Here is a 14,296-nt window from a genome sequence, read left to right as displayed (position 1 = left end):
GGTGGTGGGAGACCAGGTTGAGGGTATCTATCTTTGCATGCATGAGATTCAGTTGGGCCAACACTACCCAAATACAAAAGCAATTAATACAAAGACTAATTTTTGCATGCTACAGAAATCGCTAAATTTGCTAGCACATATTGTAACCCAAGGAAATTCATTACTGTGGTCTGATTATGGCAGTTTCCACGTGACTATCACAGGATAAGAATGTTCTGATCCTACAGGCTTGAGTGTTATAGTTCCTGGGACCATCGGAAATTAATTAACTGTTTCATTCTGATCTGAAATTTTAGGTAAGTCTGTAGAATCCATACTTGTACAGGGCACACAGCAGGTGTTTAATAAATGCTTGGTGAGTTGATCCAGCTCTCAGGAGTTCAAGGGCAGAGCTGGAGCCCAGTGTTCTGTATTATCAAAGCTTTCTCCTCCTCTCTCCATGTTGACCAGCTTGGCCCAGAAGCCCTGAGAGATGTCAGCCACAACTGTGTTCCTCCAAATTTTGGTCCCTTATACTTGTTTTCCCTATTGCCAGTTGAATAACCAGCTTTGAGTGTTCTCTGTGATATAATGCTGTTCTTGGTCTTTTAAATGACCCAAGATCACGTCCCTTAATCATATCACTATGCTTTGTACACCATTTGTCTGTTCAAGGGCTCCAGGAAAGCCCCCCAACATCCCTGTGTCACCCATATCCAAAGACTGGTCCTCACTGCTATAGATGCAAGTCCTTCCTGAGGGGATGGGGAAAGGGGACTTGCATATCTCTCATCATTTCTTTACCTCTTCTTGTTTCCTTTCTGACAGGTTTTCCAATGCGTTTTCTTACTATGGATTAGTTCTACTCACCACTGAGCTCTTTCAGGCAGGAGATGTCTGCAGCAGTGAGTATCAAACTACCATACTCCCACCATACACAGTCGTACGTGCATGCTCACCCCAGGTTCCACCTGTCCTGACCTGGGCCATGCACAAATGCCAGTGGCATTACCCTGCAGACTTCTAGGAGAAAGTCTCTGCCAAATCTGAGCATAGAAGACCTGGACTGTGGTCTCCAAGATACTCTGTAGAAAGCTGAACAATCTTGTCATGATAGAAGTGACATTACAGCAGTCATATCTCATGTCACTTAAAGAGCTCAGTGATGTACAGCCCTGAGTCTGGTGGCCATGACCCTATGCAGCAATTTCACGTGCATGTGAAATCTGAGAACCAGGTTGTATCTCAACTCTGGCCACACAACAGAATCACCTGGGGGGAGCTTTTAAACAACACCAGCACCAGGTTAAACAAAGCCCAGACCAATTTAATCAGCATCTCTGGACCCAGAGATTAGTGGCTTTTAAAAGCTCCCCAGGTGATTCTATTGTGCAGCTAGAGGTGGAACCACTGGACAAAAGGAACAAATAGAAAGCATAGTCTAGGCACCTGAGTGGCTCAGGCAGTTGAATATCAGCCTTTTACTCAGGTCATGATCTCCAGGTCCTGGGATGGAGCCCTGCCTTTAGTGGAGCTTCCTGCTCAGCGGGGAGCTTGCTTCTCTCCCTCCCTCTCCCTTTGCCCCTCCCCACCACTCTTTCTCTCTCTCTCTCAAATAAATAAACTCTTAAAAAAGACAGCAAAGTCTATGCAAATCCTGGGCTTTCAAACCATTCTATTTTTTTTTTTTTTTAAGTTCCTAACATTGAACCCAGGGTAGAGGATAAAGGGATCAAGTTCTTGCTTGTCTGCAGGATTTGCCTAGTTACCTTTTTCATATTAAGCCTCTAGAATATTAGCTAATAGTTTGGTTTATTGGTACAAGGATTTAATGAGTTGGTGGTTCAGTTGCAGATCTGGGGTTTAGTGTAGATTGAGTATAAATCACATGCTCCTAACAGTGGATCCACTTAAGCAAAGCAGAGGATCCAGAGGAATGTTACAAAGCACAAGTTGGTAGACTTTATCTATAAAGGGCCAGAGAGGGCACCCCGGGGGACTCCGTGGTTTAGCATTGCCTTTAGCCCAGGGTGTGATCCGGAGACCAGGGATGAGTCCCACATCAGGCTCCCTGCATGGAGCCTGCTTCTCCCTCTGCCTGTGTCTCTGCCATTCTGCCTCTCTCTCTCTCTCTGTCTCTCCATCTCTCATGAATAAATAAATAAAATCTTTTTAAAAAAGTGCCGGAGAGTCAATACTTTAGGCTTTGTGGGCCATACACCTCTGCTGTGGAGCAGGAAAGTAGCTGTGGTCAATAGGTTAACGAACAAACATTGTTTGTGTTCTGATAAAACCTTATTCATGACTGCAAATTTGGATTGCATATCATTTTATGTCAAGTGTTATTCTTTTTTGATCTTTAAAAATAATTTTAAAATGTAAAAACCATTTTTAGTATGCAGGCCGGGCAGAAATAGGCAGGAAACCAGATTTGACCTTCAGGTGATAGTTTACCAACTCCTGTTTAAAGCTCTTTCTTATACCTGAGTGGAAAAGTGATATTGTGGAACAAGCCCATAGCTGGAAATCAGGGAGCCTGAGTTCTAGCACCAAGTGGTTGTGTGACCTTCGACAAGTCATTCATTCAATATTTTCTATCTGCCAGGTACTGATCTAGGTGTTAGGATACATCAGTGAATACAAAAGACAAATATCCCTACCCTTTGAGCTCATATTTTGGTGAAGAAAGAGAAAAAGCGAGAGAATAGCATAATAAGTAAACAAAACTTGCATGTTGGAAGGAGATAGGTGTGCTAAAGAAAAATGTTTAAAGAAAAGGTAAAATCATGCCTCTCATACAAATATACAATGAAACATGTCAAAGATTTTATTTTATTTAACCCATCAAGTAATGAAAGAACCAGGTAAGAACTGTGAAAAGTCTGAGGATTTACCTATTTGTAAGCTAACAAGTTAGTCTCCCACAGCTTCCACAGTTGCTCACAAAAAGACACAACATTCCTGGATCAGAGACAAAAGACTTTATTACTCACAATAATAGCAGGAGATAAGTATCAGCATTTCCTTACACCAGTAAGGAGCTCCCATTCCCACAGGGCAATGTGAAGAGGGAGGTAAAAGCTGCAAAAGCAATGGGTTATGTTAAGAGTGAAGATCTCTGAGCTTAGGGCATCTAGCTCTCTTCTACTGGATGGTAAAGGGTTAAAGCAGGTAAAGCCTGCTCTTGCCCTGCGGGGAGACCCTGTGCCTCCAAAGGCTATCAGCAAACCTGCCCCTTGCTCCAAAGGTAGATCCTTCCTGTCAAAGTTGTTGGTTAAAGGTCCTTGAAAAGGTAGTCCACACTTGACAGGATGAGCACTGGGTGTTATTCTGTATGTTGGTAAATTGAACACCAATAAAAAATTAATTTATTAAAAAAAAAAAGAAAAGGTAGTCCAGAACAAAGACAGTTGGTGTCTTTGCTTATGAAACATGCAGAAATGTGAGCAACCCATGGAGGATTGTCTACTAATGCCAGTAAGAGGTTACAACTGGTTCAAAGGAGAATTCAAAAAATAAATGTATAGAGGCAATCAGAAATACTGAAAAGGCTTTTCAGTTGGAGGTACGATTTGTCAGTACACATAAGACAATCAGTTGCATCACTAGACACAATTTACATTTTGATGGACAAGAATCAATTGCATTAATATCAATATTCTCTCTTTTTAAAAGATTTTATTTATTTGAGAGAGAGAGAGCACAAGCAGGGAGGAGAGGGAGAAGCAGGCTCCCTGCTGAGCAAGGACCTCCATTTGGAGCTTGATTCCAAGACCCTGAGATCATGACCTGACCCAAAGGCAAATGCTTAACTAACTGTGCCACCCAGGTGCCCTGCATTAATATCAGTATTTTATAATGTGCATAGATCAAAGATAATGAAAGGTGCTACAACCTGTAAGGGTGCATTAGACAAAACATTTTGCTCATTTTGAAGAATTCCATGCTATTTCTTAACAAATGTATGGGAAAAAAAGATAGTTGAGCAGGATAAGGGAGGTCAAGAATAAGGGGCAGAGTAAGGGGCAGTGAGTAGGTTGAAGTTTTGAATGGGATGATCAAGATGGCCTCCATGAGGTGAGATTTAAAGAAAGACATGAGGGATGCCTGGGTGGCTCAGCGGTTGGGCGCCTGCCTTTGGCTCAGGCTGTGATCCCAGGATCTGAGATCGAGTCCCGCATCAGGCTCCCTGCATGGGGCCTGCTTCTCTCTCTGCCTGTGTCTCTCCCTCTCTCTCTTAGTCTGTGGCTCTCATGAATAAATAAATCTTTAAAAAGAAAGAAAGACATGAAGGGGTGGGGAAATTAGTTACAGGGGTATATAAAGAGCAATCCAGGAAGAGGCAGCCAGTGCAAAGATTCTGAGGCAGAAGTGCTGAAGGAACAGCAAGGAGATCGGTTGGTTGGAATACAGTGAGCAGAGCAAGGGAGAGACTGAAGGTAGGATCAAGGAAGTAACGGGGGCCAGATAATATAGGTGGGGACCAGGACACCTGGGTGGCTCAAAAGGTTAAGCGTCTGTCTTCTGCTCAGGTCATGATCTCAGGGTCCTGGGATTGAGCCCCACGTCGATCGGCTGAGCCTGATTCTCTCCCTCTCCTTCTATGCTCTCTCTCTCTCTCTTTTTAAAGATAAATAAAATCTTTAAAAAAATATATAGGTGGGGAACATAAAGGCCACCCTGGAGTCTGTCTGCCATGAAAACACATAGTATGTGCCAATTCTGGGCTAAGCACCTTCATAAGCACAGCCTGATTTCATTCTCCCAACTACCTTGCACAGTGGTTTTATTAGCTCCAGTTTAACGAAGAAACTGAGGCTCAGAGAGATAAAGCCATAGCTCCGCTGGTTGGGATTCACATCTGAGTCTGTCTCGCTCCAGAGCCTGGGCTCTTTCCACGGTATCCCAGCTGAATCATACCCAGGGAACGAGGAGGGGGAGCAGGAGGGTGTGGTTCAAGGTTCTATGCATGGCTCTTCTTTCTCCTGTCTCCCACCTCCCCAGTCTCTAGCCAGAAGAAGGCAGTAGAAGCGAAATGCAGCCTGGCCTGTGAGTACCTCAGTGAGGAGGACTACATGGATCTGCTGTGGACTACTCTCTCTGAGTTCCCAGGTGAGGAACCTGTGTGAGGTGGGGCTGGGGCAAGGAAGCCTGTGAACGTGGCAGCTGTTCATCTGGTGCTGCCTGGAAGCAAATTCCCTTTCTAGGGGAGCTGGATATTATTTTTTCAACCCTTAGCTACAAGGTGACAAAAACTGTGAAGGCTACTCTATTTGAAGGCTAACAAATTAGGCTGCCCATTGTCACACTCACTGACAGAAGACAAGAGATTCCTGGGTCAGAAACAGAGACTAGCAAGCAACGACTAGTCTATAAGTGTCAGCACCCCTCGCTCCCAAGTCTCACGAGGATGATGAGAGAGGGTCCAGGTAGATGCTACACGTGCAGGTGTAAGCGGGTATAGCTGTTGTGCTCTAACTCTGGTCCTTTGGTCAGAACCAGCTCACCAAAATGCATACAAAAGCTGATAATAGATGATGGTTGCTACTTGAGGAATTCCCTGAGTGTTCTCTTCCATGGGCCTGATTGACCTACTGCTCCCTATATTCTTGACCCTTATATTCCACAGTTTACCTTGACTTCCCAATATTTTTCTTCAGTCCCTTTTTCACTTTGCTTACCTGAGGAATCCCAGGCTTAGGGAACTCAAATCTCTTATAATGGGCTGCCGGAAACCTGCCCAGCTTTTGCTCCAGAGAGAGACACATCATCTTTATTGTACTGGACAATAAACAGACCTGCCCCTTGCTCTGGAAGAAAAGAGTATCTCCATCTTTCAAGGCTGTTGGCTCTCCAAATGAAATGATAGCTTGGGACAAAGGGAAGCTGGTGTCTTTGCACTTAAGAAACACAAGAGATGCATAATTGTCTTCTACCAGCACTCACCCAGGATCAGTGGAATGTCAAGAAAAAATCCAAACCTGCACATAAAGTGAAGGTGATCTATGTTTTTTCCTTTAAAAAAGCAGTAAGGAAAAATAAATAAATAAATAAATAACCAACCAACCAGTAAGGATTACAACAATAATAGTATCTGGTATATATTGAGTGTTTGCTGTATGTATATTTGGCTCTATACTAAATTTTTTATAGGTATGTCCCATTTAGTCTTCTGAAGTAGCAAAATTATCCCCATTTTACAACTGAAGAAACTAAGGCCCAGAGAGGTGTAGCAAAAACTGTTCCTGCAACTTGCAGCTGCCAGTGTCTGCATCGTTGTGTCTGAGTGCTATCTCAGGAGGAATGGAAAGGCTCAAGATCTAAAAGCAAGCAAGGTGGCTAGAAGTGCCAGGGAGTTAACACCTGGGAACTGCTTTCAAATAATAACTGCAGGAGTTGGTGATATGTAAAAATTCTAAGATGCATGTTCCACACTGGCTTCCAGAGCCCCCCAGTGGAATTCTATAGCAATTGCCCACAGTGGTAACTTGCTTAATGGACACTCTTGCCTTCCCTTCTCTATCTTACTTTCTCATCCTCCCACTGGTGCTTCTTTGGGTTACCTCTCAAGCAAACACTTGTACGTGGGCCCTTGTCCCAGAGTCTGCTTCTAGAAGAGCTCAACTACAATATTAAGTGTCCTACACCTGGCAGAGCTAAAAACTGAGGTCCCACCACAGAGACCAGAGTCTTCACTCCTATACTACCCTGTCTTTCATCTACAACCCTTCCCCCATATAGCCCTGTGGGTAAGACTAGGGGCTTAGAGTTAGACCACATGGCCAATAACCATTTCTGTGCCTTAAAGCACCATGACTTTTCAATGATTTCCATGATTTTACTTTTCAGAAACTCAGATGATTCTTATTTATTACATTTATGATTTGTTGTTTCTGTTCACTGGCACATCCCAAGGCTCTTAGAACAGTTCCTGACACACAGTAGGCACTTAATTTTTTGATGGAATATGTATGGGGAATGGGGCTATTGATAGCATTTATTTTAGGGGTTTGTTTTGGTGATTAAGCAAGATAATAGATCCAAAAGTGCTGAGCCCAGATTTAATAATTATTATTAAAATTATTCATAATAAGCATTATGCTATACTGCCTCTACTGAAGTAGGGAGTCTTATTTTTATTGAGTCCCATTTACAAATGAAGTAACTGAGGCTCAAAGAAGACAAGGGACAAACCCAAGACCACATAGCAAGTCAGAGGCAAGAGTAGGCCTTAGAACCCAGGTGATTCTGACTCCCATCTTAGGTGTCCATTACCTGGATTCAATGAGTGCCACATCCCTTGGTGCCTATATTAGTTATCTGTTGCTGTGTAACAAATTCTTCTATATTTTAGTGGCTTCAAACAACGTATTTATTCCTCACAGTTTCTGTGGGTCAGGAAGCTGGGAGTGGCCTACCTGGGTCCTCTGCTTCAGTGTATCCGATAAGACTGCAACAGAGGTGTTTGCTCAGAGTCTGCAGTCACATATGAAAGCTCAACTTGGGCAGGGTCTGGGTCCACGCTCACTCACATGGTCATTGGCAGGATTCAATGCCTCCAGGGTTGTTGGACTGAGAAACTCAGTTCCACTGACTGTTGGCCAGAGGCCACTTTTAGGCCAGCACCTAAGAAGAGTCAGAGGGAGAGAGAATGCCAGCAAAATGGAAGCCACACATTCTTTTATAACTTCAACCCAGAAGTGACATCCCAATGCTTTTTTGTATTCTAGTCATTAGAAGAGACTCGCTAGGTCCAGCTCACTCTCAGGGGCAGGGAATTATAAAGGGTGTGAATACCAGGAGATGGGGGGCATTGGGAGCCATATTGGAAGCCACCTGCCATGGTGCCTCTGCTCTCTCCCAGGTGTCCTTGTGACTCTATGGATTATTGACCGCCTGGGCCGCAAGAAGACCATGGCCCTTTGCTTCGTCATCTTCTCCCTCTGCAGCCTCCTGCTGTTCATCTGTGTTGGAAGGTGGGTTGTGAAACCAGCTCTCCCCGGCCAGCAGACTCACATCTTAGGTCATGGTCACTGGCTCTTTGGGACTATAAGCTGTGGACTACACTCATGGTGGTCATCTGAGAGACACCCCCTCCCCAGCCCCTCACTAGGACTGGGGCTCTGGACCACAAGATCAGACTCGAATTTGGGCCTGGGTACTCGATGGGGGTAGGACTAGGAGGGCGCTTTGGTCCAGGTTTTGCTCCAACATGCTCACATTTAGACTTTTGACACTGTCTCCTGGTGAAATTATGCATACAACTGTTTATATATGGGTTAAAAGTATTCCTTTGTTCAACGGAAATACTTCCTGTTGTATAATCCCTTTTTGGCATTTCTCCATTTTCCCATCTATCAAGATAGAAGTGGCTTGTGCCTCTCTTGATCTCAGAGAGGTACCAGACCAAAGCTGATGAGGACTTTGTGGAAAGCCTGGAGAGGTAGTTTACACCCTGACGTGTTGCTGTTCTTAGACATTTATGGGAACAATGGATCAGAGGGTCAGGGACCAGGATTATCCTAAAAATACTGCACAGAAGTTTACTTTCACTGGTTCAGCTGGTTCCTGACTCTAGAAAGTCCTGTCTGGGTTTTCAATGATTTATATCACTCCCCTCTGACCTTGCCCCCAACCTGGGCACCACAGATGTTTGCAGCTCTTGATCTGGAACTTTGGAGAATGATAGACTTATAAAGGCAGGCCTTTAGAGAAGGCACCGACATGGTGTGCCAGTGTGGAGGTGGGCTGTGCCAATTCCTAGGGTATAAATTCTGCTGGGACAGATAAGACTTTGCTGAAACAAGCCAACAGAAAAAAATACCTGCTCACCTTTTTTTTTTCTCTCTCTCTCTCCCTAGAAATATGCTTACTCTGTTACTCTTCATTGCAAGAGCATTTATTTCTGGAGGCTTCCAGGCAGCCTATGTTTACACACCTGAGGTAGGACAAGTGTCTGGGAGCAGCTGGGAAGGGGAGGGAGGGAGCTCTGCCTCCAGCAACACCCAGCCTGGGATCCTCAGCATGAAATTTTTTTTTATTTTTTTTATTTTTTTATTTTTTTTCTTTTTTTTTTTCTCAGCATGAAATTTGTCTGTGGGTCTGTCTGAGTAGTTACTGTGAAGCTCTTCATTATTTCAGGCTATCTTTCAATCATTTTTTTCTGCTTATGAAAGCTGATGTTCAACATAAAAGTTCCAAATGGTATTGATTTGCATAAAACCAAAAATTAAAGGGCCCCACATTCCCCCTTCGTAGATACAAGCTTTTTGGATAGTTCAGTTTTCTTCTAGGCATATACTAATTTATGTTAGTGCATGTACCAAATTGGGAAAGTGAGCAACTGGGAAGAAATTTATTTTTTTAAAAGATTTTATTATTATTCATGGGAGACAGAGAGAGAGAGAGAGAGAGAGAGAGAGAGAGAGAGGCAAAGACACAGGCAGAGGGAGAAGCAGGCTCCATGCAGGGAGCCTAACGTGGGACTTGATCCCAGGTCTCCAGGATCACGCCCTGGGCCGAAGGTGGCGCTAAACCACTGAGCCACCCGGGCTGCCCTGGGAAGAAATTTAATAAAGAAACTAATTACAATGGTGTGAAAGCAGTAAAGCAGTGCCCCAGAGCTTGCACTGGGGTGGAGGTAGCTGGGGACACTTCTGCCGTCCAAGGCCAGTGGGGTGAGGAGAGAGGAGAGTTCCAGCGTCCCTGAGAGACCTGTATAGAGAGAAATTGTGGCCTTTAGTTGAAAGGTACATGTGGCCTGAATCAACCTGGCAGGGAAAGAGCAGGAGAATAAAGACCCAGACCTCTCTCTTCTACCTCCTTCCCATCTTCCACTGGGGCTTCCCATTGGCTGAGCCCAACCAGAAGCCAGAGGGCCAAGGAACAAGCCCTTTGTGGTCCAGGTAGGCCAACCCCAGGGCAGAGAATGAGGTGGGGAATTCTGGAGGGGAAGGTTGAAGACAATGAGCACAGGACATGTGGATCTACTTTGTTCTTTTCAATAGCTGCTCTACTCCACTGCACTATATGATATACAGTATGTTCTATATATAATGTATCCTATAATATCCTAATATATACTATACTATACCATATAGTGTATATATACTATATGTATTATATACCATCCCTTTAACTCTACTATATATTATATATACTATTCTGTTATACTACATACTATATATACTATATGTATTATATACTATACCATATAATATATATACTTTATATTAGATATTATATTATACTATGTGGTATATATACACATAAATATTAATATACTTTACTATATAGTATAGTAATGAGACAAATCATAATTTTATAACAATTCTACTAATGGATATTTGGACTGTTTTCCAGCTTTTTACTATTACAAATAATGCCAAGGTAAACAGCTTTATATACTCTTGTGCACGTGTGTGCTTCCTGTAGAATAAATGTCAAGATGTGGAATTGCTAAGTTAAAGCCTATAAACATTACAAACATTGAGAGGAATTGAAAACTTGCCCTCTAAAATGTTGCATGAATACACCCCACACGATAGCATTGGAGCATGTCCAATTTCCCACACTCAGGGTTTATGGTTTCTTCATTTTATATCTATTGTATTTTATTTCATCTTATTTCAGATAGGAGCAAAGGGAGGAGGAGAATATTATGTACCAGATGCTGTGCCAGGGGAAGGAGGGTGTCTAGGTTATCCCTCATTCCCACAGCACTCCAGAGCTCTCAATTTGAGTCAGCATCCTGAACCCTGCCTGCTCCCTTCACTGCATCATAGGTTTAGCACCAGTCCTGCCTCCTCCAAGAAGCCCTCCCAGCTCTCCCCCTCCCCTGACTTCCTTTTGCTGGACAGTGTCTGTGACCTTCTATTAATACACTGTCTATCAATCTGTTTGAAATTGTAAACTGTGGAATACCCATTGCAGAATACAATTACAGCAGTTAAATAGAATGGGGTATATATCTATATACTGATGTCCATAGGATTTTAAGACATAGTGCTGAATGGATAAAGCAAATTGCAGACTGGTAAGTATGAAATGATACGACTTAACACATCTGGGTGGATCCATTCCAATCTTCATAATAGTGAGGACCTCTGGGAGAAGTTGTAGATCAAAGGGAGTTCATGTGTTTTGATTTCTGATAAGGAGAATATATGTATATATTGCCTGTGTCATTGGGTGGCTTAAAATATCATATGTAAATGTATATGGTAGGTAGTTAGAAAATATTTGTTGATTGAATAAATAAATTAATGCAGGTGTGTATACAGTCATAGAAAATTCTAGAAGGATATACATGGAAATGTGACAATGGTCATCTCTGAGTGTCGGGATCATGCACGAGCTTTGTTTTTCCCTTTACATGCTTCATTCTTCCCAAGCTTCTGCACCGAGCACTGTAGCTATTAGAGGTGTGCTCGCTGCTATAACAACTCCCCAAGTGGATAGAACTGACACATCAGAAGTTTCTCATAAATGAAACAGTCCAATATGGGTATGCTTTCACTTCCACAGTGATTCAGGGACTCAAGTTCCTTGCATCTTGCAAATTCCTCAACCACCATTAACAAAGGGTGATTTTGCCCCCCAGAGGACATTTACAAGGCCTGCAGATATTTCAGACTGTCACAACTCGGGGAGAGCTGTGTAGAAGGTGCTATTGGCACCTAGTGGGTAGAAGCCAGAGATGTTGCTAAACGTCCTACAATGCACAGGACAGCCCCTCATCATGAAGAAGGACCCATCCCCAAATGTCCATGGTGTCAAAGTTGAGAAATCTTGCCCCAGTGCTTTGGAGTCCAGCAAGCAGACTGGGGAAGGGAGTGGAGAAGACGTGCCTACTTCTAAATTACCTTGGCCTGGAAGGTGCACAGTCACTTTGCCTAAGAGAGAGCTAGGCACAGGGCCACTCCTGGGTACACACTGAGAAACTGTGGAAATATTTCCATTACGGTCTTTATGAAATGCTTTGAAGAGCCGTGACCAGTGCTTCAAGGTAAATGAATGAAAAGTGGCAGGAAGAACAGTATCTGAATCCTGAATGGGCTGCAGTTCCTGGTGGAGTCTTTGGGGGCCTCCCGGGGCAGGGAGGACCCCCCCTTACTGGGTTCCCACCCACAGCTTGGCTTCTTGCCTTCTTTCTCAGTTGAACTTCTATCCCCTTTGAGATGAGAATCCCCACCTGGTCTCCCACCTCTTGATGTGGTCACCAACTACCCCAGTAATTCATGCTAACTTCAGGCTTGCCCGTGGGGGTCAGTCCCATCAGTCCTGAGCTCAAGAGGAGGAAGGATCCTGCATTTTCTCAAGCCCACATTGATGGCTGTGTTTCAGGTCTACCCCACGGCAACTCGAGCACTGGGCCTGGGCACCTGCAGTGGCATGGCAAGAGTGGGTGCTCTCATTACTCCGTTCATTGCTCAGGTAAGTGTCACCTCCAAATACAGAGGGGGTGGGCATGACACAAGCCCAAGCATGGCAACCAGTTACTCCATGCTGAGCCTTCTGCAGAGCTCTTGAGGTGTGCATTATCTTATTTTACCTTAACAACCCATCCTATGAAAGGAGTAGTATTGCTAATAAATGAGAAAACAGGCTTAGAAAGGTAAAGGGACTTGTCCAAGGCCACACAGCTGGGAGGGAGAGAAACTGGGACCCAAACCCAAGTCTTTCCTATGCAGAAGAGCCTGGGGGTGCCATATTATTTGGCCAAATCCTAATTGGATGAAAACAAGTGAGATGAAAACAAATTGTTGAAAACAGCGTGATGTAGTGGGAAACAGATGTCTCAGACCCTGGTTTCTGAGTTGGATGATTGGGCATATTTGCCCAATTTTGCAGCCCCCTAGTGTGTCTTGAAGCATTTTTATACATTTCAAGGGATCTTATTTTGAAGTCGTTTTGGTTTTTTGATATCCAATTCATTTTTTTCCCTGTCTTTATCACTTTTTCTACTGAGGTAAAAGTCACATAACATAAAATTAACCATTTTAAAGTGAACTATTCAGTGGCATTTAGCACATTTACAGCATTGTGCACCTCCAACTCTATCTAGTTCCCAAACCAGGTATTTTCATCAAATAAAACTCCATATCCACTAGGCAGCCACTCCCCATTTCTTTTCTTCCCCAGCCCACCACCAATGTGAGTTTTTTAAAAAGTAAGCTCTCTACCCAATGTGGGGCTAGAACTCACAACCCTGAGATCAAGAATTGCAAATGCAACCCACTGAGCCAGCCAAGCACCCCCCATGCATTCCATCTGCATGAATCTATCTGTTCTGGATATTTCACATAAACAGAATTTCGCCACGTTTCAGCCAAGTACCTCAGTTCTGGGCTTCTGTGTTTGGCCATTGTGTGTCACTACTTCCTGCTGTTGAGAGCTGCCCGTGTGCCTGCACGGTGCTGAGTCCTCTCGAGGTATCCTGTTATTAAGAGGTAGATGGTGCCCCTACCGATTTGGCAGACAAGACAAAGGGCTTTAGCTCTGCTGTTAAGCTAGAAAGTCAGCAGACGTACTGCTGTGAGAGAGAGTGTAGATTCAAGGGATACAGACACTTGGGCCTGACGGGGCCTGAGCTCAAATCCCAGCCCCATCCTTAGTATCTGTGTGGCCTAGAGTATGCTATCTAACCGTCTTTGAGGCTCAGGTTTTCCCTCTGTAAAATGGGGACAATTACCTGGCTCTTCGTTGTGAGGACTGAAGATGGGATAATGGCACAGAGCGTTTACAAGAGGGCCTCCCATCATCAATACTTCCTGAATGGTTGACGGTATCCGTGCTTCAGGAGGGCCACTCTCACCAGCATGTCTCCCTCCCCCAGGTCATGCTGGAATCCTCCGTGTACCTGACGCTGGCGGTTTACAGTGGCTGCTGCCTCCTGGCTGCCCTGGCCTCCTGCTTCCTGCCCATCGAGACCAAAGGCCGCGGACTGCAAGAGTCCAGCCACCGGGAGTGGGGCCAAGAGATGGTCGGCCGAGGGACGCATGGCACAGGCGTCACCAGGTCGAACTCTGGCTCTCAGGAGTAGTGACCGATGCGGGGCTGAGCTGGTCTTTGAGGCTGTGGGATGCAGGGAGCTGGTGGAGCCACCTGGGGCACCGGCCGTCACTGCCGACATCAAGAACTCACCCAGGAGGACAACCTGGACCAACAGGGTTTTGTGTCTTGACTCTGTTTGCTCATATTCATTGAGATCCACCTGGGGATGGGGAGGCATTTGTTCTGGGGGGGTCTCTGTCTGTGTGTGGGAGGTTTGTTAATTACCTGTGGACCTGCATGGGAAAACTGTCACCTTAGGAGT

At 44.4% G+C, this 14,296-nt stretch overlaps 1 protein-coding gene across 2 annotated transcripts in view; it reads left to right on the top strand.

Moving 5' to 3' along the window:
- The window catches only part of SVOP (SV2 related protein), a 71,032-nt gene extending 56,951 nt beyond the window's left edge, over window positions 1-14,081 (top strand). For both annotated transcript variants that reach the window (XM_055322447.1, XM_055322446.1), the window contains 6 exons: window positions 808-884; window positions 4,984-5,091; window positions 7,844-7,955; window positions 8,841-8,922; window positions 12,325-12,414; window positions 13,817-14,081. In XM_055322447.1, the coding sequence (XP_055178422.1) occupies window positions 808-884; window positions 4,984-5,091; window positions 7,844-7,955; window positions 8,841-8,922; window positions 12,325-12,414; window positions 13,817-14,023 (676 nt within the window). In that variant the 3' untranslated portion in view covers window positions 14,024-14,081. The remainder of the gene's footprint in view (window positions 1-807; window positions 885-4,983; window positions 5,092-7,843; window positions 7,956-8,840; window positions 8,923-12,324; window positions 12,415-13,816) is intronic.
- Window positions 14,082-14,296: the final 215 nt, after the last annotated feature.

This window comes from Nyctereutes procyonoides, unplaced genomic scaffold (genome assembly GCF_905146905.1).
Source record: "Nyctereutes procyonoides isolate TBG_1078 unplaced genomic scaffold, NYPRO_anot_genome, whole genome shotgun sequence".
NCBI lineage: Eukaryota > Metazoa > Chordata > Mammalia > Carnivora > Canidae > Nyctereutes > Nyctereutes procyonoides.
Note: the sequence above shows the minus strand (reverse complement) of the source record. Positions and strands in the feature narration are given on the sequence as shown.